The 27,789-nt window shown below is 45.4% G+C and overlaps 2 protein-coding genes across 2 annotated transcripts in view; both read left to right on the top strand.

The window, feature by feature from the left end:
- The first annotated feature begins 242 nt into the window (after nucleotides 1-242).
- MUSTN1 (musculoskeletal, embryonic nuclear protein 1) lies at nucleotides 243-7,842 on the top strand. The gene is made up of 3 exons (XM_006127580.5): nucleotides 243-599; nucleotides 5,017-5,137; nucleotides 7,392-7,842. Exons 1-3 carry the CDS (start codon nucleotides 591-593, stop codon nucleotides 7,496-7,498), a joined length of 237 nt encoding a protein of 78 aa, XP_006127642.1. The 5' UTR covers nucleotides 243-590; the 3' UTR covers nucleotides 7,499-7,842.
- Nucleotides 7,843-11,461: 3,619 nt separating this feature from the next.
- LOC102453009 (inter-alpha-trypsin inhibitor heavy chain H3-like) overlaps nucleotides 11,462-27,789 on the top strand; it is a 48,566-nt gene continuing 32,238 nt past the window's right edge. The window contains exons 1-6 of the mRNA XM_089781076.1: nucleotides 11,462-11,903; nucleotides 15,031-15,051; nucleotides 15,856-16,022; nucleotides 16,876-16,980; nucleotides 23,345-23,507; nucleotides 24,707-24,817. Of these exons, the coding sequence (XP_089637202.1) occupies nucleotides 11,811-11,903; nucleotides 15,031-15,051; nucleotides 15,856-16,022; nucleotides 16,876-16,980; nucleotides 23,345-23,507; nucleotides 24,707-24,817 (660 nt within the window). The 5' untranslated portion in view covers nucleotides 11,462-11,810. The remainder of the gene's footprint in view (nucleotides 11,904-15,030; nucleotides 15,052-15,855; nucleotides 16,023-16,875; nucleotides 16,981-23,344; nucleotides 23,508-24,706; nucleotides 24,818-27,789) is intronic.

Here is a 27,789-nt window from a genome sequence, read left to right as displayed (position 1 = left end):
TTATTAACTATTTGATAGATATTAGGGCTGAGACCTATGCAGAAAAGTAAGTTTATTTTGCATTTGACATTGTCATATTTGTAATTGTAGATTTATAGCATATTATAGTAATACTGGGACAGTAAAACCCAGACCCCCTCCAAATTTGTTTCAGCCTTTCAACCAGACTCACTCAGAGTTAGAGAAGAGTTTCTGACAAAGCATTGCCTTTTAAAGTTATAAATAGAGCCCCAGCATGTTCCGCTGGAAGAACTGTTTGTTACAGGAGGGTGGACTGAACTTCCATCCATTCAGTTTCACTACCACAGCTGTCTCCTCTTGTCAGTTCTGAACTTCATTCAGCTCCAGCCTCGCAAGTCAGTAAATTCTACAAACCCCAGTCATTTCTAAGAATAAACCTTTCAAAACAGCAGCCTGTGTCAACCTGAATCATTCTGGGATCTGGTTTGGGAAAATGACCCAGCTAATGACTTCACATTAAATGGTCTATATAAGTCAAGGAAAAATCAGGCTGCTGCGGAGTGGACTCGGAGCTGATCCAAGTGAAAAACTGCTTCCGAGAGGACTAATATTGAGTAAGCATCCCAGCCATGTCCCAGGTATGGAATGGTATTATGTCGGCTGGCGTGTTGCACTATTTAATGGTTCTTCTGCTTAAACAGTTTATTGACAACATCTGCTTTATTAATTCTTGTGTTAATAAAAATGTTCTCAAATAAATAATCAGTTTGCTGTTTAGTTAGCTATTTTGGAAGCTTTTTTCTAGCCAAACTTTATGAAAGAGTTTAGCAATGAAAGTATTTTTTGATCAATTATTTTGCTGGTGACCAAAAAGCAATTTCTCTTGTCCTGGCGTGACAGCAAATTAACATCACCATGTAAACTATACCTTTTAGTGTTAAAAAGTATACTTTTCCGTATTTGTTGGAAAGGAAAGATGTTTTTCTCTAGTGTATACAGCTATGGTGATAAATTTAAACATAGAAATGATTCCTGCTTTCTTTTAGGCTAATCCCAAAGGCTATGTTAAAAAATTATATGGATTATGGGGTAAAATATGGGATTTTAGTTTGTAAGTTTAACTTTTTGTTTTTGCTCCATCTCCTTGAGTAGATGATTTCCTTGAAGTGTATTGTTCTCTGTGTAAAATAAGACTTCATTATATAACAAAATAGAGAAAGGCAGTGAGTTATCAAATGTGCCATGTAACCAGTCGTTAAAATCTTTCTCAGACTCCCTCTGTGCATTTTAAAGTATATCAAAGAGTGGCTCAATTTCAAGATTGCTATGAATGCATAAAGAACCCAAAGAATGTATCCAGGCACACTGTTTTCCTAATGGGGAGAGTTTTGTGGCAGAGCTGAGATGGTAAGAAAGCTTTATAGGAGCAATACTGCAAGGCTAGAGAAGAATCCTGTTAGGGAAGAATTCAGTTCTGCTTACTTTCTTGGTTCCAAGCGAAACAGACTTGAAGGCAATGTTGCAGATCTTGTAAACTAACACTTTGTGCTACTGACAATTGGAGATAAACCCAGACTGGATTGTTGTCCCCCCAGGAATAGTTTCTGGCTACAATCCTGTCTCTTGTGACTGGCAAGCAATTGAAAATAGTTCAGCTCTATGCCAGTCTTAATAATAACCGGAGTGCCAGCAGCCCTGAAGCTTCTTTTCTTAGGCTGTCTCCACTGCCAAAAAAGGTGTGTTTACTGCAAGATAACCAATGCTCTTGAGCTCCCCTGCTGTAAATTCCTATTACAGACAAGTCACTGTAGTTTTTACCATGAGGTCAACCACCGGGGGGGGGGGGAAAGGTGGGGACCTAGGTGCAATAGAGCAGGCTTTACCAACCTACCACACAGTAAAAACTACAGGTGCCTTGTTCCACTAGGGTTTGCAGCAGGATAGCTAATGTGCACTTGTCACTTTGCTGTGTCACCACAGCATTTTTTACAATAAAAGCAAAGCTGGAATGCTTTCTGCCATGGTAAGTTAAGAAATCCTGGTATCTGGTCTCTAAGATGCGATTCTACAGGTTTCATGCTCGTGAAACCAGTTTTTCCCTGTTACGGTTTAGAACCTGCCACCTGCTAAAAATAACTCTTTTGATTGCCCAGTTGTGGGAGTGCAAAGTATATGAATAATTCATACTGACTGCTAAATACAGTACAGGTTGAACGTCTCTGCTCCGGCAATATCCATGGTCCAGCATTTTAGTTAGCTGGGTGGCCACTTTTCAATGGTGTGGCCAAGTTTCCTGCAGCTCAAAAAGTTAGTTTATACTCAGCCACCAGTCCTGGCTCTGAGTGTTCTGTGCTGTTGTGTAGCTCAGATTTACACCTAAATGTCTTCTAAGGGCCCAGTAAGCACTGGAAGTGTTGTAATGCTGCTAGACAATACCGACCTCCCATGGTCTGGCAAATTTTCTGGTTCAGCACCAGTCATAGCCTGAGGGTGCTGGATTAGAGAAGTTCAACCTGTAGTGACATACATGTGACGCATATGCCATATAGTAGGTACTTAGCCTATCTCTTGAATAATCAGTTAAGAAATGGCACTAACCACTTGCTGAGAAACTCTGTTAAAAAGGCTTCTTTTTCAGCTTTGTTTGCCTTTGCTTTCTTTGGCCGGATATAGAACACTTTCCCCAGTGGCCTCAAGAACGCTTTGGTTCCCACACTAAATTTCAGTGACCTTGATGATGAGCTATGCAGGGGCATTCTGCTGTGTTTGTACCCAAGAGAAAACATGCAAGAGCCTCCAGTATAACCATAGTCACTACTTAAAACAGACTGCTGAACTCATTCTCACGCTTGGGGTCAAGAGACTCCATTCCACTGAGTTTATATGGTGGGATTTTTTCCCCTTTGGTCTCTAGAAATTCTTCCACTGTGCTCCTTCTACCAAGATAAGTCCTTTGCAGTCAGTAGCAATGACCAGCTAGGTTAACACAAGGAAAGAGAATCTAGCTATAGAGTGCCAGCCTCTTGGTGCTCAAAAATCAAACACTCTGGCTCCTATTTTTAATTCTTCAGTTACTTCTCTTGTGAGGATGGGGTCAGACTAATCAAATTGTATACCTATGCATTAGGAGAGGTGACTCCATGTTTGTCGTTTCCTTGAAATAACACCCTTAAGGCAAGACTTTCAGAATGGTGTGTGTAACATCACTTGACAACACAGATGTTGTCTCATATGACTTCCTTTGGACGGGCATGCATTCAGCTATTACCATGCCCATTGGCTGGAAGAAGTCTAGGTGCAAAAATTGGAGCTGTACAACATGCAGTACTTATAAAAATATGGTAAATGGCAGCCCTCAGTTACATCTGTTTCAATGGAGGGCTTGAGATTTTCTGAAACATTTATTCATTCCAGATTATGAATCATGTCATGTAAATATGCTCAGAATCTGTAGTCAATGCCCTGAGTTCTGGGTTTGCACGACTAAATTATGCAAACTTTCTGGTCAGGCCAGAAAGAAAATACCTTTTTCATCCAGTTACCAACAAGACTGATAATTGTATGAATAAATATTTAATCTGGATCAAAGAAGTCCAACCAGAATTTTTCTCCAAATATTAAATGTTGTGATTCACAAAGGGAAAGATGCATAAAACAATTCTGGAGAAATTAAATAATGAACACTTAGCAAGTTTAGACTCAGGCTGTGTTCTTCACGTGGAGTTATCCCAGCCTCTCGGTGCTGCCCCTAATCTCTACACACAAATCTGACCCAAGTTTTAGTGGTGCTTTCAACCCAGGTTAGCTGCCCCATCTTGGACTGCAGGCTAAAACCCCAATGAGGATTTTGTTGGTAAACCACCCACTTTGCAATGACACAGACTAAATCAATGGAGTGGTTGGTAGTATTCTACTGCCTTCCCACAGTTTCCCCCATGTGATCAAAAAGACAGACAGGTTCTCCCAGTTTACTGCAGTGCAAAGAACTATTTGAGATGGCCCTTAAAGCACTAGCAACATACTGTATTCAAGAAAGTGCAGCATCAGTGGAAAGACACTAACTCAGTTTTCACAGCTACTCTAGACTAACCTGGTTGCTGATCACCTGAGTTAATTCTTCAGTGAAAACATCCCCACAATCTGATGCCGCCATCAGATTTTACCCACAGTGGTTTGAATCTACACTCCTGGATGTCTTTCCTTCAGCATAAGAGATTAATGGACATGTCTTCATATTTGTAAGCTGAGTTCTAGATTCCTCTACAGGCAGTCCCTGGGTTACATGGATCCGACTTACATCAGATCCCTACTTACAAACGGGGTGAGGCAACCCCGCACTAGCTGCTTCCCCCCAGCAGACCAGGGAGACGCAAAGCTAGAGTCCCCCCCCCCCCCCCCCCCAGCAGACCAGGGAGACGCGGAGCGGCTTTTCTCAGCAGACACCTCAGCTTGAGAATAAAGGACTGAGGGAAGTGAGGTGTGGGAGAATAAAACTGAGCTCTGGAGAAATGTTTGGCTAGAGTTTCCCCTACAATATGTACCAGTTCCAACTTAAATACAAATTCAACTTAAGAACAAACCTACAGTCCCTATCTTGTACGTAACCCGGGGACTGCCTGTATTTCTTTTCTTTTCTTCCCGAACTTAGACTTAGATTCCTTAGCTATAAGTCCCTTTTTGGTCTTTAGGAAAAAGGCAACATTTCATAGCTATGATTATAAGCCACTTCCACTCCATCTTTCTAAAAAGGTGTCTCAAGATCATTAGAGAACCTGAGGTCACTGGTTCTCGGGTTACCAGGGAAAGTGTTTTCAATAGCTAGTTCAGGAGCTAATTGTTTTGATTGGTAATTTTTTTCTTTTGGGCCATGTGTTCTATAATGTAACTGCTGCTAGCTGTATGTGCTACACATGGCCACAGCTCATTAATGTGTACAATATAGTTTAGGTATAGATGAAATCTAGAGTAAGTGTTAGGTAACACTTTGATATGTTTGTCTCCTACATGTTCTGTACTGTGAGATACTGACGTCTCCCCATATGTCAACATTTTTAGGCAGCCCCTGTGAAAAAGAAGCGTCCCCCAGTGAAGGAAGAAGATCTCAAAGGGGCCAGAGGAAAGCTCTCCAAAAATCAGCAAGTTAAATCCAAAACATACCAAGTCATGAAGCAATGTGGTAAAGCTCATATCTGTATACTGTGCAATCTCCACAGTAACACTTGCACAGCCAAACTAGTTCCAATCACGCAACCTACATTTGAGTACAGCAAACAGACATTTTTGTAATAATCAATGGAGCAAATTCATGTTTCCAAGGAGCATAGTTTGAGAGTTAAGGCACCTCAATGGAAGCCTGGCAGAACCCTCTGATGTAATCCAGGCTCATGTGTTTTTTCTCCTCGTTTTGTGTATCATCCAAGAACAAGGGCAGGAATTAATCTCATTCTTATGCCTATTAGATTCTCACTAGCTGGTGCTGATAGGTGAAAGGCAAAGTGAGCCTCTGTCTCTGGACCATACCAATTGAGCATTGCAGGGTGGGAAGGACTGCGGTGGATTAGACTTCTGGAACATGGGTTAAACCAAGTTCTTACTCCCTAATTAGTGGCAGGAGCTCTTGCTTGAATAAGCACTGAGTTTAAAAATGAGTCAGGACTAAAGCATTTGGTCCTATGTTGGGAAATACCTGCTATGTCAGGGCAATATATTAGCTATGCTTGGGACTACATACAGGACATAAGGAGGGAGAAAGAAGAAAAATGTTTTATTGATTGAAATCTCTCGCTCAGTGTTCATGTGCGACTCTTAGGATTGGGGGGTTGGAAGAATCATGAGGAAAGCTGAGGTGTAAATGTGAGTCTTATCAATCCGGAATTCCAAATGGAAAACTCGCCTTTGAAAGCTTCCAGTGGATTCTCTCCTCAGAGAGACAAGTTTAAGGGGTGACCAAGATGTCTCAGAATTGGGCTGCACTGTTGCCAAGCGTCTGCAACATTATGCAGAACAATGGCTCTACACTAGAGTCAGGGCTGGACTGAGACGTGGGTGCCCCGGGCAGTCTAATAATTTGGCACCCCTTCCAACAGATACAGGGTGTTGGTGCGGGCAAGGGACAGGGTTCTGGGCTTTGGGGAGGGGACAGGGCTCTGCAGTAGGGGACAGGGAGCCAGTGGGGGAGTGGGGACAGGGTTCTGCAACAGGGGGCAAGGTGCCAGTGGGAGCAGGGAGTCCCCTGCACCTGCCTCCTCCCAGGACTTTTCCCCACTCCCCCCATGGCGCAGGGAAGGCCCAGCGAGTACCTCCTCTGGGGCCAACTCCCCTCTCCCGCAGAGAAGGGTGCACCTAGGCTGAACACCATGGCCAGCTGGCCAGGCAGCCCTCCCCTTTGCTCCAGCCCAGCTCCCCTGTGCTCAGCCCCGGGAGGCTGTGCCGCTCTCCTGCTGGCTGGGAAGCCCTTCCTTTTTCCTCCAGCCCTGCTGGAGCGAGGCACAGCCTCCCCAGGCTGAGCGAGGCGCAGCCGCGCTAGAGCGAAAAGGAGCAGCTGCCCGGCCAGCTGGCCATGGTGCTCAGCCCAGGTGCTCCACGTGGGCTGGAACAGAGGGAAAGCCCCCCCCCCCCCCCCATCGGCTGGAGCGCGGCCTCTGCAGAACCCCGCGGCCAGCTGACCAGGCAGCTTCCCCTCTGCTCCAGCCCACGTGGAGTGCGGTGCACATTGGCTTAAAACCACTGGCCGGGCAGCCTCGCCTCTTTGCTTCAGCCCAGCTCCCCTGCGCTCAGCCCGGGGAGGCTGCACCACACTCCAGCTGGGCTGGGGTAAAGAGGAAGGGTTTCCCGAGCAGCGGTGGGCGCTGGGTGCGGGGTCGCGGACTGCGCAGCCCCGGTTCTGGGCACCCCCTCTTGGGTGCTCCGTGCGGCGGCTTTCGCACACGGGAGAGCCCAGCGCCGCTGCTTCCCGAGCCTCGCCGGCCGCCCGCGGACTCGCTTTCTTTCGGCCGAACGAAAACAGGCTCCGGAGGCAACGCCCTCGCCTTTAACTCACCGCCCCTTCCACGGCAGGAGCCGCCGAGTCTCAGTGCAGGAGCTGCGGGCAGGATGCAGCCGGGCAATGCAGCCGCCGCCCTAGCGGCGCCCGCAGGTGAACCGGGGTGTGTTTTAGCGCCCCCCCCGATAGGTTGGCACCCTGGGCAGCTGCCTGCCTAGCCCACCCCTTAATCCGGAGCGTTCAGCAGTGTAGCCCTGTGCGCTGCGAACCCACACATTTTGTACCACTGGATACACTTGACAGCTCCTGAGTGTCCATGCACTTCAAGGGGGTGATGTATTTCATGTCCATGCACTTCATCATAGAAAAAGTGTATGTGTTCCAGCAGCACAGCTGTTGCTGGTCTAAATCTTTTAAACTGATTGGCTCCTTTGGCTCTTTTTTCAAGAACAAGAGGGCTCCGTGGCACCTTCCGTATTTAGTCAAGATCGGACTGGAGGAGAAACAGTCTTTTCGAAGCCTAAAGAAGAGCCGTCCAAGAGTGTGTTTGGCTGATAATCAACTTTAACCTGCATGACAGCTGTTCCTAATGCAACACTTAATCCCAAATTGCTCTTTCTTATATTAAACACATTGCTGCACTTGTACACCAACGTAATTCTTTCAAATCGCTCATTAATTAGGAGGACTCCGTTTATAGGCTACAACTTCCTTTTATAAGTATTTTTTTCTATAATGTGTATTCTGTAATGTTCTGTAAAGCTTGGTTGCTGGATGCGGGCTGGCACAGTAATGACCAATTTCTACTTAAATGACGTGTGTGGTTTTTTTTAAGACTTCTGTCCCAGCAGCGTGTTTTTTCAATTTTTAAATCCAATAAATAAATTATGTGGATTTGATGTCAGTGCAATTCCTTCTAAATGTTTTCATACTCTTGCTGTTCTCACAGTTGAACTCGTAATTTTGCAAAGACATGGATGGGTTATTGACTGCTAACAAGGGAGCTGAAACCGTGTTGAATTGAATACTACACACCCAAAGCTCCAAATAGCTTTGTGCAGTGCATCAGGTCAGCCTGTACAGAGCTGACTCTAAAGCGAAGGGTTGGACGCTGAGTATGGGGATGAAACAGGGAAAGATGATGGAGTGGCTAGAGTACTAGCATAGAACCCTGAGAGTCAGGTTAAATTCCTGTGTGATGGTGGGAAAAATCTCATACACTGTGGGTTTAGTTCCCTCCCATCTGTAAAATGGGCATAATGGCACTGCTCTACTTCACTGGGTGGTTTGAGGATAAAATACATTAAACATTTGGAGGTCCTGATACACAGCACGGAAATGAGAGGCTTTATGGGTTTAAGAACTATTTTAGAACTATACAGATACATTAGGTTTCATGCAGTGTTACAAAACAGTACCCTGAAAAAGTGACTTACACCCACATGGTTGTCAAGCCATGACAACTGAAAAGATACTTAAAGAATGAGTGATGTTTTAACTTACATTGCAACACCTCTGTAAATTGATCTGAAATAAGTCTCCTTCCCTTGGGTGACACTTGTCCACAACAAGAATCTTTCAGAGTGCCACCGCTATTACTTCATTGATGAGTTGTGACACATGGGTGACAGGTGTTCTCAAAGCAGACAAGCTACATCTAAGTGTCAAGGTCAAAAGTTCATATTCTAGGAATATCTAGACTGATGCACTACATGCTACTGTGCTGTATCTTCAAACTCATTGGGAATAATTTGGTTAAAACAAGTGTTAGGCACAGTTTTGAACCAAGCCACATTATTCTAATATTCAATACATTTTTCTAACTTTTATTTTTTCACTTTTATAAATCTGCTTTGGTTAGCTTTTTATGCTAGCCATACGGAAGGAGCCAACATGGCTTGCGATTTTCCTCTGACTATTTCCAGCCTGGCTAGAATTTAAAAAACAAAAAAACCCACCCACCTCTAGAGAACTTGTTCGTGTGAGTTTTCCAGATCATTTAACATTGAGAGAGCCCCATATTCAGTAATATAAAAAGTAAAATACTTCACATCTTCTATAAAAAAAATATAAATCGTGCCTTTTGAACTGTCCATGCAGAAGACAGATGCTGATGAGATTTTTATTGCCATTTTCCTGTCCATGCATGGGCTTTTCTAAACCGAGTTTCCACCATTTCAGGTAGATGGACGAAGCGCTGAGAGAACGGCTGGCAGGGCATTCGCTCTGAAAGCTTCTTTCCTTAATTTTACGATTCTGGAACATTTGGTAAAGCTACTCTCCCCCTCCTCCCCCCAATGGTTAGGGGCTTTTACAGAGAACGTGGTGCTTTTTTATTGAAGATACCTAATGGAAATGGGGTAGGGGGGTTCTTTAGAACTTGTAACACCCCCCCCCCCCATGCAATTATCTTGGCCACAAGAACCGGAAGGCCGAAGTGCTTGCTTTACCTTGGCGCAGCATGAACGCAGTGGTGTGCATGCTCTCTGTTGGCGAGGGACCAGCTCCTTCCTCCCTCTCAGTTCCCAGAAACACTTCACTGGAAAATGAAAGTCCGGTCTGCACGCAATTCAATGGGTTTCTTGGGGCTGAATAAGCAAGTGTATTCTGAAGCCCTGCACACCAGGTATGCTTCTGTCTATGCCATTAGAGTTTTTCTCTTTCCCTCCACTCTTGCACACGTCCATGTGCCACTAGAACCCCCTTCTTCCCCTAGCTGCAGGACAATGGAGTTTCCTCAGCCCACTCCCCACTTTTTGGCAAACTTAATGATAATTGGAGTGCACCTCTGGTACTGCCCCTCCCTGGGCCCACCACTTCTAGTACATGGTCATGTTCTGTTCGGGGCAGAAATGAGACCATCTCTTTTGTACCCGATAGGAGGGGTGAGGAGTGGGGTTACTTTTAGCCATGGTCACTCTTGCAGACTCTGTGTCTCCTTCTTGCACCTTCTGTTCCTCCAGCTGCTTGGTTGCTATAGCAGCCCCTTGCTTGATTAGCCTCTTATATTCTCTTGTTCCTGAAAGGCAAAGCTACCAGCTTATGGGGGTAGGGCTGGGTGCAGCTTTGCACCTCACTTACTTTCTCTTTCTTGCTAATTTATCCTTGTCAAACAAAGAGCAAGCTTATTTTTTAGTCTTTACCCCATTTACTTCACATGCTCCTAACACTCACCCCTATAGCTATGCCAGTGCACCCTGCAATACACCACCTATTCAAATGGGCCAAATTCCCAGGAGGAAATATGAAAAAGGATCGAACGTCCTTGTCATTTGTTTCCAGAAATAAGAAATGAAGCTGATTTGCCACGGAGTTCTGCAAATAGCATGCAGCAAACCTTTCCCTGAAATGGCAATCTTGCTCTCTTCTCCAAGCTGAGTGTTCTACGCCGTTACCTCCTCTCACTCAGCCTGCTCTTATAAAGGAATGGTGCTCCCATGGAATTGCTGTGACTGAGATGGAGATAGTACAGGTCATAGACACGTGGTACCTCAAAATTCCCCCCTATCAGCGCTTTGGCTTTCTGTCCAGGCTGCTAGATGCTCCTCTGAGGCTCTGCCAGACACTGGAAAAGTAGATAAAAGTACTATGAAATGGCACCTAGGTCAAATCTAGTGCTCATAAAGGAGGGACAAGCCATAAGAGAGAACCAGATGGGTGTAAGGTAGCTGGCAAAGAAGCAAGAGGCACTCATAAAAAGCTGGATACCATACAGGGACTATAGGCGCCAAGCAGATCTAGGCCAGATCTACATGAGACCTTAAAGGTTGGCTTAAGGTACTCTACGCAGAATACGGAGCTGGAGTCAGCTTACCTTAAGCCGAGCTTGGCACTGCTCCCACTGTGGGAGGCCGACAGGAGCAAATGCTCCCTTTGGCTTCTCTTACACTTCACGACTAAAAGGAGTGCAGATGCCAGATACTAGACCCGCTAAATCAGTGTTTCTTAAACTTTTTAAGACTGAGGAACACCAAACACACCAAACAATAATTTTTTTTTCATGAGGAACTCCAAGGATTTATTTTGTTGAGCAAAAAAAAAAAAAGGTGAAGATGTTCCCTAGAAGCCAATAGGTCATGGGAGGGACGTCAGAAGCATCTCTCTGCTGATGACCCAGCAGACCCTAACACTGTTGTCACGGATGTGTGTAGATGTGCAACTTTGTGACCAGGTCTGTATGGAATTTTTATACTTGGGTAATCATAGCTTTAATAAAACAAACTAGATCTTCAACTGGTGAACGTCAATGTCATCACTACTTCTGGCCTTTACATGTTCCTAGAGTGTTTAAATGAAGCAAGTAGCAACGGTGACTTTCACAGAACCATATGGAGGGAAAAAACCTCGGGGTCATTGAGTTTGGCTCAACGGCTCTCATCACCCCCACTAGCGATTGCTTCAGGACCCTGTTCAATTATCTGGCGATGGACTCTGGTGCCAAGCTATCCTGCTAACTAACCCCACTCCCTTTCTGCTATTACTCTCTTGTCTTTCCCTCTCCTCACTGAGGGATGGGGGGATTTTCCCCCCCATTTTTCCCCTCCCAGCTAGCAAAGTCATTTTATCCCTGCTACTGTGTCACATTGTCTGGGGAAAGGGGGCTTCTGCCACATTCTGATCCATTCAGTGTTTGCTGCAACATCTGCCTCTCATAACTCCTCCCACACACTTAACGTGATATACTCCTCCCCCCAACAAACTGAACAACAATCCTCTCTCCCTCAGGAAGTGGTGGCTGAACAACTTTTTCCAGCAATTGTTTGTTTGAACTGCTTGGTTTCCTATTCAACCTAAGTGAAACAACACACCGACCGCCCTTTGAGGTTACTGAGCAGGGGCTTCTGCGCTGCATCTGCAGTTTTTCGATATGGATAGTTTCTTGTTTTATGTTGTGTTGGCATCTGTCGGAACTACTGCACATGCTGGATTTGTGGTAGCACCATTCAAGGACATCATCAAGGTATGTAGCTGGTATGTTAGTGTCAGCTCAATTGTTTGTTTTATGGGGGATAGAACTAGCTGATGATGTTATAGTCCCCCCAGAAATGTATGCTGTATGAAAAGTACTGTTTGAGTGTCAAGAGTTCAGTGCCAGAAGCAACCACGTAGTCGGAGGGTGGTAGGTTGGCCAAGTGTCTGATTTTTTGCTGGTCAGAAAGAGTACCGGGCAGCTCTAGTCAGTACTGCCATTAAAAGTCCGCTGCTCCTGTCCCCAGAGCTGGATCTGCGGGTCCCATTGGCTGAGAACTATGGCCAATGGGAGCAGTGCCTGTGGATGGGGCAGCACGCAGAGCCTGCTGGCTGGGCCTCTGCCTAGGCACCAGACAGGGAGAATGCCACTGCTTCCAGGAGCTGTTTCAGAGCTGCCCAGGGTCTGCACCCCTGAGTTCCACCCCCAACCCAACCCCCGTCCCAGCCTGGATCTTCCTTCTGAATCCTAGCCTAGACCATCCTCAGCACCCCAAAGCCTTCAACTCCCAGTCCCAACCTGGATCTTCCTTCTGCCCTCTGAATCCTAGCCTAGACCACCTGCACCCCCAAAGCATTCAACCCCCAATCCCAGCCCAGAGTCTGCACACCCAGCCAGAGCCCTTAGATCCCCCCACAAATACTAACCCCCTATCCCAGCCAGGAGACACTGCCCATACTCTGAAACCCACTACGCAGGGGGCTGGACTTGACCTTCTGAGGTCTTTCCAGCTCTCTGGTTCTATGGTACTTTGGCCTCCAGCCCAGAGGCCTCTCCTGCACCCTGGGGACCCCTTGGGGTGTCACCTGATGGGCTGAGATACCACTGAACCCACCTGGGTCCCCTTTACCTGGTGTTGTATCTGCCAGGCTCCCAAGCCTGTTCCAAGCACACCGGCAGAGCCCCACACAGCTGCAGACTGGTACAAACACCGCGATCAGCTCTGGGAAGGCTTAGCTTGAGGGACTTGCCTCAGCCCCATATGTTCACCGTTCTTGGAGTACAGACCTGGGTTCCCTCTAAGCTGCAGAGCAGCCCAGCTTCACAGACAACGAATCGGCCCCACCCAGCCAGAGGCTCAGGGCTCCCTGCATGGAGCGGACTGACGAGGCGGGGCTGTGAAGCTGTGCGACCCAGCATCTTAGAGTGAACACTAGAGGGGTGGTGACCTGGGACAGGAGGTTGGGGATGGGGGAGGGGGAGGCCAGATGGAGGCTCGGGCCGGGAGACGTTTACCGTAGTCAGTTCCCGGGTGGCGGGCCACAAGGACCCTCAAGCAGGCTCCCTGGCGGCCGCAGCCACACACACTACTCAGAGTGGCCGGCTGCTGGGGCCAGTGTGTGTCTGCTTGGCCTGCTCCTTGGGGCAAGGCGTCTCTGTGCCCTGCCCTGGCCCTCAGCATCATCCTCGCAGGCTTTCATCGGCCCGTTTCTGACCAAAGAAAATTGCCAGGGCAGTGCTTGCAGGCATGAGTAGCACATGAAGACCCGCTGCTCCCCCGCCTCCTCCCCACAAGGGGCATGGCCAGTGCAGAGAGACACACTCTGGCCCCAGCAAATGGCCACTCTGAGTGGTGTGTGCAGCCACAGCAGTCAGGGACCCTGCCTGACGGTGCTGTTAGACCATGATGAGCTGGATCCAAATTTTTGTTGCCCTCCCCTGAATTAAGCACAGGCCATCAAATGCCCTTCAACGTGCCAAAGGCTCTGTTTCAAGAGCTACTGTCAACCAGAGAAGTGCACAATCAGCAGTTAGCCGAAGAATAAAGGATGCAGAAGGTGTCCTGAATCGCGAGAGGGGCCACGGCTACTAGCTAGTCTGAGGTGAGACCAAAGCGATGGGGTTGTTAGAACAAACCGCTACCACTCCAACCAAAACCCACCAGGAAAGTAATTTTTAATTCATTACTGAAATGTAAGGGGTGCCAATGGAGTTGTCTGAAGATAGCTGATGTGACCTCTCTCTTTTGTACATTACACTATAGAACTTGCTGTTTGTATAAAGGAAGGGGAAGACCCACTGTAAATTTTTGAATGTTGGAAATTAGCAAGGCAGCCAATGAACGAGGGAGATTTACATCACAAAGCACAGAAGCATGTGCCTGCCTTAGGAAAACGAGTAGGGCCAGTGTGAGGTCAAAGAGGTGGTTCACGTTTCAAGTTAGAAAAGTGGTTTTGCTGATTCAGGGCCTTATTTAACACATGTTGTTCCGTGTTAATGACATAGTAGTAGACTTCTGATCCAGTAGTAAATGTTATGCCATGGGGGCGGGTGAGTCTCAAATTTTTCTTAAAGTGAACCTCATGAGTTTTTCATATTCAAACGTCCCTTTCTGTTTGTGGTCACGCAGACCATGGTCTCACCTCCCAATTGCAATAATAACCATGTTGATGGCAACCCAACAATTGTTTACATGAGCAAGTAATAGCAGCAGAGAATTCATATTGTATGCATTGTTTAGGCTGGCAAGTATTTTGTCTACTTAGAGGACATGACATGACTGGGAGTGGGAGCAGAAGTTAATTGCGCTCTTTCACATCATGTCACCTCCCATCAGGTGCTTTTTCCACTAAGGGACTCAAGGAAAACCAACATCGTGATTATCTGGCTTTCTGCTGAGATAATGTTTACGGAAGTTAGTTATCAGTTGCTATAAAACTACCTCCCTTGCACTTTCGTTGAGAGCTGTTGGGTGGACTGCAGGGGCTTTCTTGTGAGAATTACGGGTCAAGCAGGTTGACAAAAAGCAAGGCAAGTGGGCAAGATAATATCTATTATTGTGGTAGTGAAACAGAAAAGCTTGCACAGAATTTGTCCTCAGGGCTGAAGAGTGCTGTGTAATCTCAAAAGTTGGTCCCTCTCCCCCAACAGAAGTTGGTCCAATAAAAGATATTGCCTTTCCCACCATATGTCTCTCTTATCCTAGTACCCACATGGCTATAACAACACAGCAAACAAAAATAAGTAGTGAAATTCCACTGAAGACTAGCTAAATGCTTAACCCGTTAGAATGAAATGCATCAGTGACTTGTCCTCTGCTACTTTCCCGCTGTCACCAAGATAAGTATAACTGTGGAAAATTTCTATTCACTTCTTTTTTTTTTTTTTAAATTTACAGAAGCGAAGCACCAGTGATGTGGTAAGTGCTCTCATGACACAAGAGGGCGAGTTTCAGACCTTTTGGGGTGAAAGGTGTTGTTACTCCTCATGCTCGTATTATGGATTTCAATGACTTTGGCTCATTTGGAAGTCTGTGAGTAAGTTGCAACCCATATCTGACCCTATTACGCACTTCATGTCTTAGTGGACTCCACCTGGGATTTGTGTCCACATGAAACACAGTTCAGATGCAGTCAGTTATGATGGCCACAGTGTTCCCTGCAAGCTAGGCGCTTGTGCGGTGCTTAATCCGCCCAGCTGACTAGCAGAAACAGATCATAGAAAACCCCTAAAACCTATTCTTTCTGGATGTGTCTACACAGCAAAGTTATTCCAAAATAAGTATGCGAGCGTCTACACAGCAATTGAGTTATTTTGAAATAATTTCAAAATAACGGATGGCTTATTCCAATTTCTATAAACCTCATTCAACAAAGAATAACGCCTATTCCGAAATAGCTATTTTGAAATAAGGCACTCCACTTCTGCTATTTCGAAATAGTCCCTCACCAGGGCCATTCTAAGTTATTCCTCTTAGGGCTCTAAATCGAGATAGCCTGTCTATGTTAGGGAACCTTCCTCACACTAATTTTGAGGCTTCCCTGCAGGGTAGACCTGCTATTTTGAAATAAGCTATTTTGGAATAGCTATTCCAGAATAACTTATTCCTAAATAACTGTGCAGAGTAGATGTAGCCTCTGATTACCATCGTCAAATGAACCTGAGAAAGGAATTAAAATAATTAGCACAGATTCCACTATGACCGGGGTTTCTCATTCTTCAGATCCTCAATGGCATAGAGATCTACAGCATGAACATTGACAGCAAAGTGACATCTCGATTTGTCCACACTGTCATCACCAGTAGAGCTGTCAATCGTGCTAATGTGTCTAAAGAAGTGGTTTTCGATGTGGAGCTCCCAAAGACAGCCTTCATTACCAATTTTAGCATGTACGTAGTTTGTTGCCAGCTTATCCCTCACTTGCTGTATTGTTTTTCTTTTTCACCTGCACAGTGGCACAATTTACATTTAACTCGTTTTCTCATTTGAAAAATGTCACAGTAAATTATAAAAAAAAAAGATAAGCGTGAATGTTGTAAATAAAAAAGCAGTGCTGAAAATATGAAGCGAACTGTTTAGCATTGGCTTTCTTTTGGTGCTATTTTAATCTTTTTGTTGATCAGAGGTATTGTGAACACCACAGCAAAAATATGCATACCAGGGCTAAGGTGCGGGGCTAGTTTTTAATCTATTTTTATAGTTAGAGCTGTGTCTTGCTCTGTACAGTGCTAAGCCCACGTCTCTGAATTTCTATCTGCTCCAAAATGTTTGTTTCATTCTGTTATGTTTAATTTAATCTATAATTAGAATGAATTTAAATGTAATCAAAATTATCAATGTTATATCTATCCTGCAGGATTTGTTGGTTCTGCCTTTACAGGTCCTCCTAGATTAAAAACTTTGCAGCAACCAACATAAGGTTTTGCATCCAGCATAAGAAATTTTCCTGGAAACAGAGAAGTTTGTTTAAAAAGAAAAATATGCTATTAAAATTAAGAGCCTAGTAAATAAACCATCCCATATTTTAAATGCAACTTTAAATACATCTCATACATCTGTTTTAGGCTGATAATTAGTCAAGCACTTCATTAGGGTCTCTGTGCAAATTAGGTACTAAGGATCTATTGTAAACAAACTGTCGAACCAAAAGATCTGAATTTTGTCTCTAAAATACAGATCACATATAAATTGAAACATTCATAGATACATTTATCTTCACACAGTTTTTTGTTTTATCTGCAGGACAATTGATGGCATCGCCTATCTGGGAAATATAAAAGAAAAAGAAACTGCCAAAAAGCAGTATGAGAAGGCAGTTTCACGGGGACATACTGCAGGTCTAGTCAAGTAAGTCATTTGCATTTATATCCACAGATCAGTGTGTATACCTTTATATAGGGCCGTGTCCAGACTCAGGGGTTTTTTCGGGAAAAGTAGCCTTTTCCCGAAAAAACTTCCCCTGCGTCCAGACTCAAGCCGCGTTCTTTCGAAATTATTTCGAAAGAACGCAGCTTTTCTTTCGATGGCGGTAAACCTCGTTTCATGAGGAAGAACGCCTTCTTTCGAAAGTTCCTCTTTCGAAAGAAGGCGTTCTTCAATGTAAATAGGGCTTCTTCAAAAGAGAGCATCCAGACTCGCTGGGTGCTCTCTTTCGAAAAAGCGGATTGCTCTTTCGAAAGATCCGCCTGCAGTCTAGACGCGATCTTTCGAAAGAGGCTCTTTCGAAAGAAGCCTGCAGTCTAGACATAGCCTAGGTGTCTGACTTCGCTGGGCCCTGCATCACCCGAATCATGCTATGCAGGGCTGTGATAAATGAGAAGTGTACTTCCTTTTCTGGATACCCCAGGCATTCAGTTAACTAAATTGCCTGTAAGGGTTAAACCCAGAGACAGTGGGTCCTTGAGAGTCTTCATGGGGTATTGGCAGGAAGCCAGGAGCACCAAGAAAAACGGAGTGTAGTTTTTTGAATGAGAAGCAGTGATTTTCCTGCTGTGGTCTTTGTGTGACTGGAGGAGAGCTACAGACATAACATATTCAGCAACAGCCATGTGTAGGGAAGGAGTAAACCTTACAACAATAGATATATGAATAGAACAAGGAATGTTTAGACAGACATGTTCAGGTATTTTATGTTGGGGTTTGTTGAACTCCTCTGTGCTGGACCCATCTCATATGCTGTAACCCAATCTCCTCATATACTGTAAGGCTGCATCTAAACTGGCATGATTTTGCGCAAATACTTTTAACGGAAAAGTTTTTCCGTTAAAAGTATTTGTGCAAGAGAGCGTCTACACTGGCATGTGCTTTTGTGCAAAAGCATCCATGCCAGTGTAGACACTCTCTTGCACAAGAAAGCTCCAATGGCCATTTTAGCCATCGGGCTTTCTTGCGCAAGAAATTAACATTGCCTGTCTACACTGGCTACTTGCGCAAGAGGGCTTATCCCTGAGTGGGAGTATTAGCGCAAGAAGCACTGATTTTGTACATTACAATGTCAGTGTTCTTGCGCAAATACTCGTGGCCATTGTAGACAGGTGGCAAGATTTTGCGCAAAAGCATCTGCTTTTTTGCAAAATCTTGCCAATGTAGACACAGCCTAAGAGGGTTAAAGAGCTAGAGGATATTCCATAGGAAGAAATTCCCAAGTGTGCCTTCCTGGGTTCTCAAAGGGGTTTTTCTGCATTTGGGGGGTGGCAGCGAAACACCCAAGGTCAGGGAATCGGAGACCTTCGTGAGTTTTTAAGCAAAAGCCTTTAGTGGTAGGGGTATTTTAAAGTCTCTTGTGCACCCCCACCTTCTGCATGCCAAATGCCAGAGTGGGAAACAGCCTTGACAAGGGCTCCAGCAGCAAATTAAGGCTACCGCGGCAACAACGACCCGTCAGCCCAGAGCTCTGGGCCCTTTTAAATCGCCAGGCTGCCTCCGACCCCTCCCCTCATTGGCAGTCCTGTCCTTATAGAACCATTATTCACTTCCAATCTCTAGGAAAAGTGTGTTTCATGGGAATAATCTGAGAAGCCTATATTTGATATCGAAAGAGCAGTTACTTCCCTCACAGTAACTGTGGTTCTTTGAGAAGTGTTGTGGAATTTGTGTGGCCTTTTGATGTCAAGCACCACAAGTATGTCAAAATGGATTATTTTCAGCTAGCAGAGTCCACTGGGGCTGTCCTTATACCTTGATATCCTCACATCTTCTCCTGTGGCCTTAAAAGGCTAGAGCAGAATCAACCATTGCTCAGATCTTTTGCCAGCGTGGAATCCTATTGTTACTGGACTCTGTATAAGCAAGGAGTGTGGGTCTTGGAAGTCAAATGAGCTCTTGCTTACATGGGTAGATCTAAACTAGCAATCTAATCACTGGCTCTAGCACAATTAGATACCCATTTAGCCAAACTTTGAGTGGAAATGGCAGGACCCTTAACCCTACTGGCGAAGGCTACAGACTGTGAGGGAGAAGACATGATTATGATCATCCCTGTCCATGGACATAATGTCTGGTGGGTGTTCCCCAGCATCAGCACTCACCAAAAGTGACCATTCAGCCTTTTTGGGAGCTTTCACCTAAAGCTCTGAAGAGGCCCTCGTCAACTACTCTACAAGACAGGGCATGAGCTAGGTCTTCCTCTCTTGCTGGATTCTCTTGGAGAAAGAATGGCAGATCAAGCATTGGTCAGGCATGTATCCTTGTCCAGTGTAGAACTACAGTTGGACCTCCCTGGTTCGACACCTTCAGTACCTGATTGGTCCCAAATGAGGAAGTTTGCTGGACCAGGGGCGGTCAATGCCCCTCCTCACTGCCATCCCAGCTCCAAGGCTCCCTTCCCGGATGCTGACTCTCCCCCCCACCTCCCCATGGCCCCAGCCACCAGACTCCTCTCCCAGCCCCAGCTGCACTCCTGGGCATCAACCCAACTTTGCTCCCCAGCCCCTCCACCACCAGACTCCCAGTTGGCCCCTACTCCCAGCCACCAGGGCTCTCTGGTTCCACAACATCTACTGGACCACGGATGTAGCTGGACCAGAGAGTCCCAGACCAGAGAGGTTCAAGTGTAGTATGTAGAATCATCATCATCATTAACAACCATGGGCTCAACATCCGTTGGTGTCCAATGCCTCCCTCACTATTTCCTTCCATCTTTCCCTGTGCAGTGTGAAGTGGCTTAGTTTCTGTAGACTAGCGCCGCACCAATCTCTTCTCCTATTCGGACCATCCATTATGCCGAATACCAGGGTCTTAACTTTTCATTCATCGTTCATTCGGCAGATATGCCCAAATAGCTGTAACTTCCACTGTACAACCTTCTGCAGTAGGTTCTCTTTCAGCTGTATCGTCCTATATAATTTCTCGTTGGTAACCTTCTGCATCTATCCTATTCTCAGGATCTTTCTATAGCAATTCCTCTTAAACGCCAATATCCTTCTCTTCAAATCTTTTTTTATCACCCATGTCTCATATCCGTACAACATGTTGCTAAATACACACCTTTTTAAAACACCTAGCTTTGTTCCTAAGCTAATCGCTTAACTTTTCCAGATCTTATCCATCGCCTTCAAACTCACTCTTGCTTTTTTTGCTCATTAAATAGTATAGCAGCCTTGCAATAGCATTGCTAGTTTTAAATTCCTGTGATTCCTAGCACTCAGGGCATCCCCAAATCTTTTCTAAATTTTTAGGGAGGGTGAAGGAGATTGCTAATGGGCATAAACAAAAAACTAGTAATTATACTCATTATGCTAACTATATTAATCACTATTAATTAACCAAACAAGAGAACATATGGTAGGCGCAGTAAATGAACACAGCAGGATTTCTGTCTTGCTCCCATGAAGAATAAAAATGAATGGAAAAACAGTTGATCTATTCTGCCCTTTTGATCTCTCATGGGGAGTCAGGGCAGATGCAAAGATAATACAGTGTGTCGCCACTGTCCAAAAAGAATCTGACCTCATGAGTGCAGGAGACATGCACATCTAAGAGTGAAATGTGTGTGGACAATTGCTCAGAGAAGAAACCATTTTTTTTCTTATTCAACCTGATATGGGATGAGTTTTGTAACTAACTCTGCATTTCCTTTCACATGGGGACTTCAGCAAAGTGCCAAACTTGGCAAACATTCATTGTGCCTCATCACACCACTAATATTTTCCTGCCTTGTAGGGAGGTGTAAATTGAATAACATATGTGATTAGAATTAATGTGCTGAATCTAATGTAGGCTTTAATACTGAGAGTACCCCATTGTGCCTGTTAGACAAGATGAATGCTTTTAAGTACCGTGTGGCAATTATTTGACTGTTGGATGTGTGAAAGTGTGAAACGATGTGAAGAGACCAACTTTAATCTCATTCCAGACATGTAGTGGTTGGATTTAAACTTTGTCCTCTGTGCTTTGGCCATTTGATTGTGATTCCTATCTCATACTGGGAATGCGTATTCTATCCTGTTCAAATTTTATACCACATGCATCTCTGTGTTATCTGAAGCTATATATTCATTGCCAATAAGAGGTGTATATTTATGATGAGAGAGGTAACTTGAGATAGCTATCTTGGTGTAAAAATCTAGGTGGAGACACAGCACAGGTTGTGTGTGGGGGAGGCGATATACTTGACCTCAACTAGCTCGGTCTATCTTGTATCTCCCTGACGTTGACCATGATGAGTTACATCAAAATAAAAATGACCTGTGTGTCGTCTCCACTAGGTTTTTACATCAAGAGAGTTCTCTCAGTTTAAAAACATAGAATTAGAACCAATCTATTTAAATTCATTGAGGGAGTCAAAAAGCACATGGGCAAGAGTGATTCAAGTGATAATAGAATCTTAGACTTTCAGAAACCCTTTGACAAGGTCCCTCACCAGAGGCTCTGAAACAAAGCAAACTGTAATGGGACAAGACGAAAGGTCCTCTCATGGATCAGTAAGTGGTTAAAATATTGGAAACAAAGAGTAGGAATAAATGGCCAGTTTTTCTGCATGAGACGAGTAACTAGTAGTGTTCCCCCAGAGGTCTGTACTGGGACCAATCCTATTCAACATATTTATACATTACCTGGTAAAAAAGGTGAATACTGTAGTGGCAAAATTTGCAGATGATATTAAACTACCCAAGAGAGTTAAGACTGTAAAGAGTTACAAAGTTTTCTCACAAAACTGGGTGAATGGGCAACAAAATGGCGGATTAAATTCAATTTTGATACATGCAAAGAAATGCACATTGGAAAACATACACCCAACTGCACCTATTGTGACAGACGGCTGGCTAAGCCAGAGCTATGCCACTATAGCCTGCTGAAAAGATCAACTGAAGACAGCTGAGCAATCCCAGGCCTGAAGGACTAATGGAAGCAGCTATGGGCCTCATTAGCCAGAGGGCTAAATAAGGCAACCAGAGAGGAAGTGAAAGGGGGGGAGGAGCCAGGGTATGGCTGAGTATGCTCCCCAGGTGGGAGGAACCAGAAGCTAAGGTGTGGCTGAGTGTGCTCCCTAGGTGGGAGGAGCCAGGAGCCAGGTTGTGGCTGTGTGTGCTCCCCAGGTGGGAGGAGCCAGGAGCCAGGGTGTGGCTGCGTGTGCTCCCCAGGTGGGAGGAGCCAGGAGCCAGGGTGTGGCTGAGTGTGCTGCCCAGGCAGAAGGAGAGGCTGGCTGCGTTTGCTGTAAACCAAAGCTCTGTACATAGAAGGTGGTGGGAAGCTGACAGTAAAAGGCCTGGGGTGACTGCACCAGAAAGGGTCTCCGGCTGATTTGTGGACAAAGAAGGTGTCCCAGGGCAAGGGGCCTGAGCGAGGACCTTGCCACACTATAAAATAATAGGGTCTAAAGCAGCTGTTACCTCTCAGGAAAGAAATCTTGGAGCCCCTGCAGATAGTTCTCTGAAAACACCCACTCAAAATGTGGTGGTGGTCAAAAAATCAAACACAGTGTTGAGAACCATTAGGAAAGGGATAGATAAAAGGACAGAAAAATATCATAATGCCTCTATACGAATCTGTGGTACCCCCACATCTTGAATGTTGTGTGAAGACCTGGTTGCCCCATCTCAAAAAGATGTATTGGAACGCAAAAAGATACAGAGAAGGGCAAAAAAAGTATTATTGGTATGGAATAGCGTCCATGTGCGGAGAGATGAAAAAGACTGGGATTTTTCATCTTGAAAAAAAGACTACAATGGTCAGATATGACAGAGGGCTCTAAAATCTTGATTGGGGTCGAGAAAATGAATAAGGAAGTGTTATTTACTCCTTCCACGTAGCACAAGAATTAGGGTCACCCAATGAAATGAATAGGCAGCAGGTTTAAAACACAAGGAAAAATTTCTACACACAGTGCACAGTCAACCAGTGGAACTTTTTGCCAGAGGATGTTAAGGCCAATATTATAATAGGGTTAAAAAATTAGAGATGTTCCCAGAGGTTAAGATTTTCAGGGATTCCACCCCATGCTATGCATGTCTCTGGCCTGTTTGCAGAATCTCAAAGAATGTCTAGTCACAATCCCTACTGCTGTGCAGACCAGAATTGAAACTGTTGTTTGAGGCATCTTTAAAAACTAGAAGAGCCTTTACATTCATATTGATTCTTAAGACAAGTGAAACCAGGGACAAAGTATAATGGTTGTAGTGTGACAGCAACCCCTTATTGATAAGAAAAACATCCAGGGGATTCTTACATAGGTGGCTTTCTGATCTGTAGTTACTGTGCTTAACGCTTCTAGGGCCTCCGGGAGAAAAACCGAAAAGTTCACTGTGTCAGTCAACGTTGCAGCAGCCAGCAAAGTCACTTTTGAGCTCACCTATGAGGAGCTCTTGAAGCGGCACTTGGGAAAATATGAGGTGCTGATTAAAGTAAAACCGAAGCAGCTTGTCAAACACTTTCAGGTAAATTGCTCTGGCATTTCATTTATATCCAACAGCTTTTATGAAGAGCAGTTAAAAAGCTCTACTAGAAACAGAGGGTGAAGAAGGGCCCTGCTTCTAGGCCATGCCAGCTAAGGGTATATTTATGTCTTAAACTGTGTGCTCCAGGAGATACATGCATTTACCATTAATAACGATGATGGAAAGAACAAAGAACTGATGGTTCAGCCATCTGAGCAGCCTTGATCAAAGGCTTTCTCTTCATTTTTTCCAAAACTGTTGCAAAACAATATGAAAGAGAACATCATTGTAATGCCCTGGCCAAATGCATGTGATCATGTTGCCCTCCAGTGGCTGGCCCCAGCGATTATATCACCCGCTGTGTGCGTGTAAGTCTTATTTATAATGACAATTGTGATGGCCACAGTTTATGCTGATGTCGCCACAGCAATTGCACCCAACCTTTACAATATCCAGGACCTCGCTGTTAAATCACAGGGCATGAGACCCGGTTTAATTTGCATATGAATTATCATGTATTTTAAAATCAATAACTGCAGCCACAGTAATGTAAGGGATCTCTGATCCTTGACGGATGTTCGAGTACTAATTAATATCTGTCTGTTTAATAGAAAGTGCTTATTTTGCTAGTTTGTTTACACTAAAACTCACGCATGATCGGGGGTGGACGCTGCATTGAGTCAGCCGTGGGCTGTATTTTTGCCTGGTCCAGTTGCTGGTGAAGGGATGTAGCTGTGGTATCTCTCTCCCTCTTCTTGGCTTGTTAGCCAAGAGTTTTCTGTGTGGCCCATGCAGCCCCAAAACATCCCTGACCATCAGTTAATTGGGAAGGAACCCAACTCTCCTCAAGTCCCATTTGAACAGCAGAATGGACGAGGCTCTCTTGTCCCATGTGTGGGCTGGCTTGGGCCCCGCTGCTCCCCTCAAGCAAGGCAGGCCCCACAATTTGGGGGTGACTACACTAAATAGCTGCTTCAATGGGAGCTTTTGGGACTGGCACAATAAGCTGCAGAGCCCAGACATCCAACTCAGCCCTGGAAGGCCCTTCTTGCTGGCGGCCCGTCCGCCAGGCTCTCCCCCTTACAGACTCCCCTGGTCTGCGCATGGAGTTCCTCACGCTGAATTCATTACACCCTACCTGCTATGGGGTTCTACCCCACACAGACCGGCCTACTAACTGTTTCCCCCCACTATTTCAGATTGAGGTGAACATCTTTGAGCCACAAGGTATCAGTGAGTTAGAAGCATTTGGATCATTTATCAACAATGACTTGATCCAGGCGATCGAAAAATCTTTCTCTGGAAAAAAGGTATCGACCCGTTGCTCACCTTACAGCACGTGTGCCTGGTGCTGTCCCTGGAAATGCAGAACCTCACTGCTGCGTTCTCATTGACTTGTCATCAGGCTTCATTTGCTCTTAAAGAACGTTTGCTTTTTGTATTTCCATGCCAGGCTGGCAATAAGCACAACAAGCAAGCCGATGACTCCAAGGGCCCTGTGCGGGTTTGCATATTTTAGGTCAGCCTGACCTATTCCCTAGAGCAAGGAATCAAGAGGGAGCAACTGATAGCCTGATTTACTTACAGGCGGACATGAGCACACATGCTAGAAGGCTCCCATTCTTGTCTGAGGCCTACAAAGCACATAACTAGCTTTGATTTTGTATATAAGAAAAAGCAAACTATGCATCTGTTGTGTCCTTTGCACTTTACACAGCTTGCATAATATGAAGGACTCACAGAGGCCTGGTAGGGTCCAAGTAACCATGTGTGTTGAAGTCAATATAACACACAAGGCCTAGCTATACCTCTACACTGCTGGTGGTGGCTTCTGAAACATAGACAGGAGGGAGGACTACAAAGGGAATTGTTATTTATAGGGATAAGGCGTGATTTCTATAGATCACAATACTTCAAAAGTGTATTTTTTCCTACCATACGTTGAAGTGCCTTGTAGCAGAGATAAGTATGGTGCAATGTTCAAGAAGAGACTTTGGCAAAATACAGCCTGTGTGCCGGATTTGTCCTTCCAAGCCACCAAATCCGGCCCACAGAGGCAGCAGAGCTCCGTTTCTGTTTTAAAACTGGAGGGGAAGGGGAAGTTTTAGGAGCCGCCCCATCCAAGCACATTCCTATTGGCCAGTTGCTGGCAGAAACTGGACAATGGGAGCTGCTTGTTGAACAAACAGGCAGCTCAAAAGAACCACGCCCCCTCTCCTGGGCTCAGTTATTCATGATGCACAAGCAGGCTGGCTGGCTGGGAAATATTTCAAGCTCTGCAGGCAGGCAGACTAATTTGGCAGCTGACAAGTAAGTCTCTTGGCCACAGCCTGCTTCTGGCACCCCAACCTCTCCCTGCCCCAACCCTCTGCCCCACTCAGCCTACCCAAATCCTCCATCCCCCTCTTACACCCATACCCTCTCCCAGATCTGGCACCCCAGTCTCCTGCCCCAGATCACAATCCCCTCCTACCCTAGGTCACATCCCAAACCTCTGCACTCCAGTCTCCTACCCTAGATCACAATCGCCTGTTTCATCCCTACTCCCTCCCAGACTCCAGTCTCCCTCCTGCACCCCAGTCTCTTACGCCAAGCTCCCTTCTGCACCCAACCTCCATCCCAGAACCCGCATTTCCTCCATTAATATCCTGGAAGAGTGCAGCCCTTGACCACCTTCCAAAATCTTGGCATGGCCCCCCATCAAAAATTATTGCCACCCCTGTCCAAAAAGAACATGTGCAGTGAGGAGGATGGGGTATGCTCTCTTTTGATGGATTACTGTTTAGGGAAGGAGGGGTTTTTTGCTTATATTATTAGTAGCCCATGAAAAACTCATCTGAACATTAGAAGCCTAGAGTCTTGTACTGCAATAATGAATTAAAATGATGTCTAAGTCTTACGGTAATGAGTCGTTCTGCATTGAATACATTACAAGAAAGAAGGCAAGTCTATACAGTGATTATGAAAAATGTTCAATATTGTCAGCCGAAATGGTCAGGGCAGTGTGTGTGTGTGTGTGTGTGTGTTACACCCAAGTCTTCAACTGCTGAGACGCAAAGTCTCGTTGCAGTGGGCAGCCTAGGAGGCTGGAGGGCGCCCCAAAAATAGTTTAACGTCTGTGACTTTACTGCTAGGACCGGGGTCCCGTCACAGAGGGCAGCCAACAGGCTCTCAGATGCCCCGGTGTGTGTGTGTGTGTGTGCGCTATACACCTGAGAGTTCAACTGCTGAGACCGGGGTCCCTTGCAGTGGGCAACCTGGAGGAGGTTGACGGGCACCCCAATAAGTTTATAGGGAGAGCTTATAACATCTCAGATTTTAGCTGCTAGAATCCAAGATTCCTTCGCAGCGGGCAGCCTTAGGGAAAGTCTGAGAAGTGCCCCAATGAATCTGCCACTGGGGAGTGACACAATTCAAACGCCCAAGCTCTCCCTATACCTGTCCCTTTGACCGGCTGAAGTTCTTTTGTTTGTGTTCGGTTCGGGTACAGCAGCACGGGTTCAAGTCAGAAGCTTGACACGCACTGGCTTATTATAGAAGAAAGAAAGAGAAAATAAAATAAAAGAAACTTGGTTCAATATATATATATTTTATAAGTGAATGAGGGCATCCCACTTATTCCCAAAGTTTATAGCTAAATCACCTTACCAAAGGCAGTTTACAATAGAAATGAAGCAGTTGGCCTTAAGAAACTATAATAAAGTAACTAAACTTATAACAGAGAGACAATTAAAGTGTACACATAAAGAAAACACATTGCAGGTACAATTCTCACCCCTGCGTTCCAGACTTGGCGTGGCCAGCTTCTGTCTCTCAATCCCTTGGGAAGAAGTAGGGCGAGGTTGGGCATCCCACGGACCTCGGGAGACAATCAATACCTGCCAGCAGGTATAGGTGATTGGAGCTCAAATGGGGTGGGCAACTAAACCCTCTTTATACCCCTTGGGTCACATGGGCTTCTTCCTAGTCTCAAGTGGCCAATTAGGAAAAATGGCTTTGAATGCCAAGTTTCCCACGAAGGGTGCAAAGCATAATTCACACCTGGGAAGATGCAGACAATGGGCACCTCTGGTATGTGATGGGCGAAGATTCCTCTCCTGAGACAGTGCAGGCGTGTCAATTACTGATACTAGCCATCACGGCGACGGGAGGCCTCCCAGTCGTCAGCTAGCCCATTTACTGTCTGGTTTCTGTTTATGGTAGAGTCAGGGACAGGCACCACACCTGCGTTCCCAGGGCATCAAAGGCTGACTGCCTTTCTCTTGCTCTCTGTGGGGGAGGG

The sequence above is a fragment of the Pelodiscus sinensis genome, chromosome 11 (assembly GCF_052426305.1).
Source record: "Pelodiscus sinensis isolate ZL-2025 chromosome 11, ASM5242630v1, whole genome shotgun sequence".
Classification (NCBI taxonomy): Eukaryota; Metazoa; Chordata; order Testudines; family Trionychidae; genus Pelodiscus; species Pelodiscus sinensis.
This window is presented reverse-complemented; position numbering and strand designations above follow the sequence as displayed.

Coding starts and splice junctions, on each gene's coding strand:
- MUSTN1 (XM_006127580.5), top strand. Junction 5,138..7,391: donor CCAAGTCATGAAGCAATGTG/GTAAAGCTCATA, acceptor TCTTTTTTCAAG/AACAAGAGGGCTCCGTGGCA.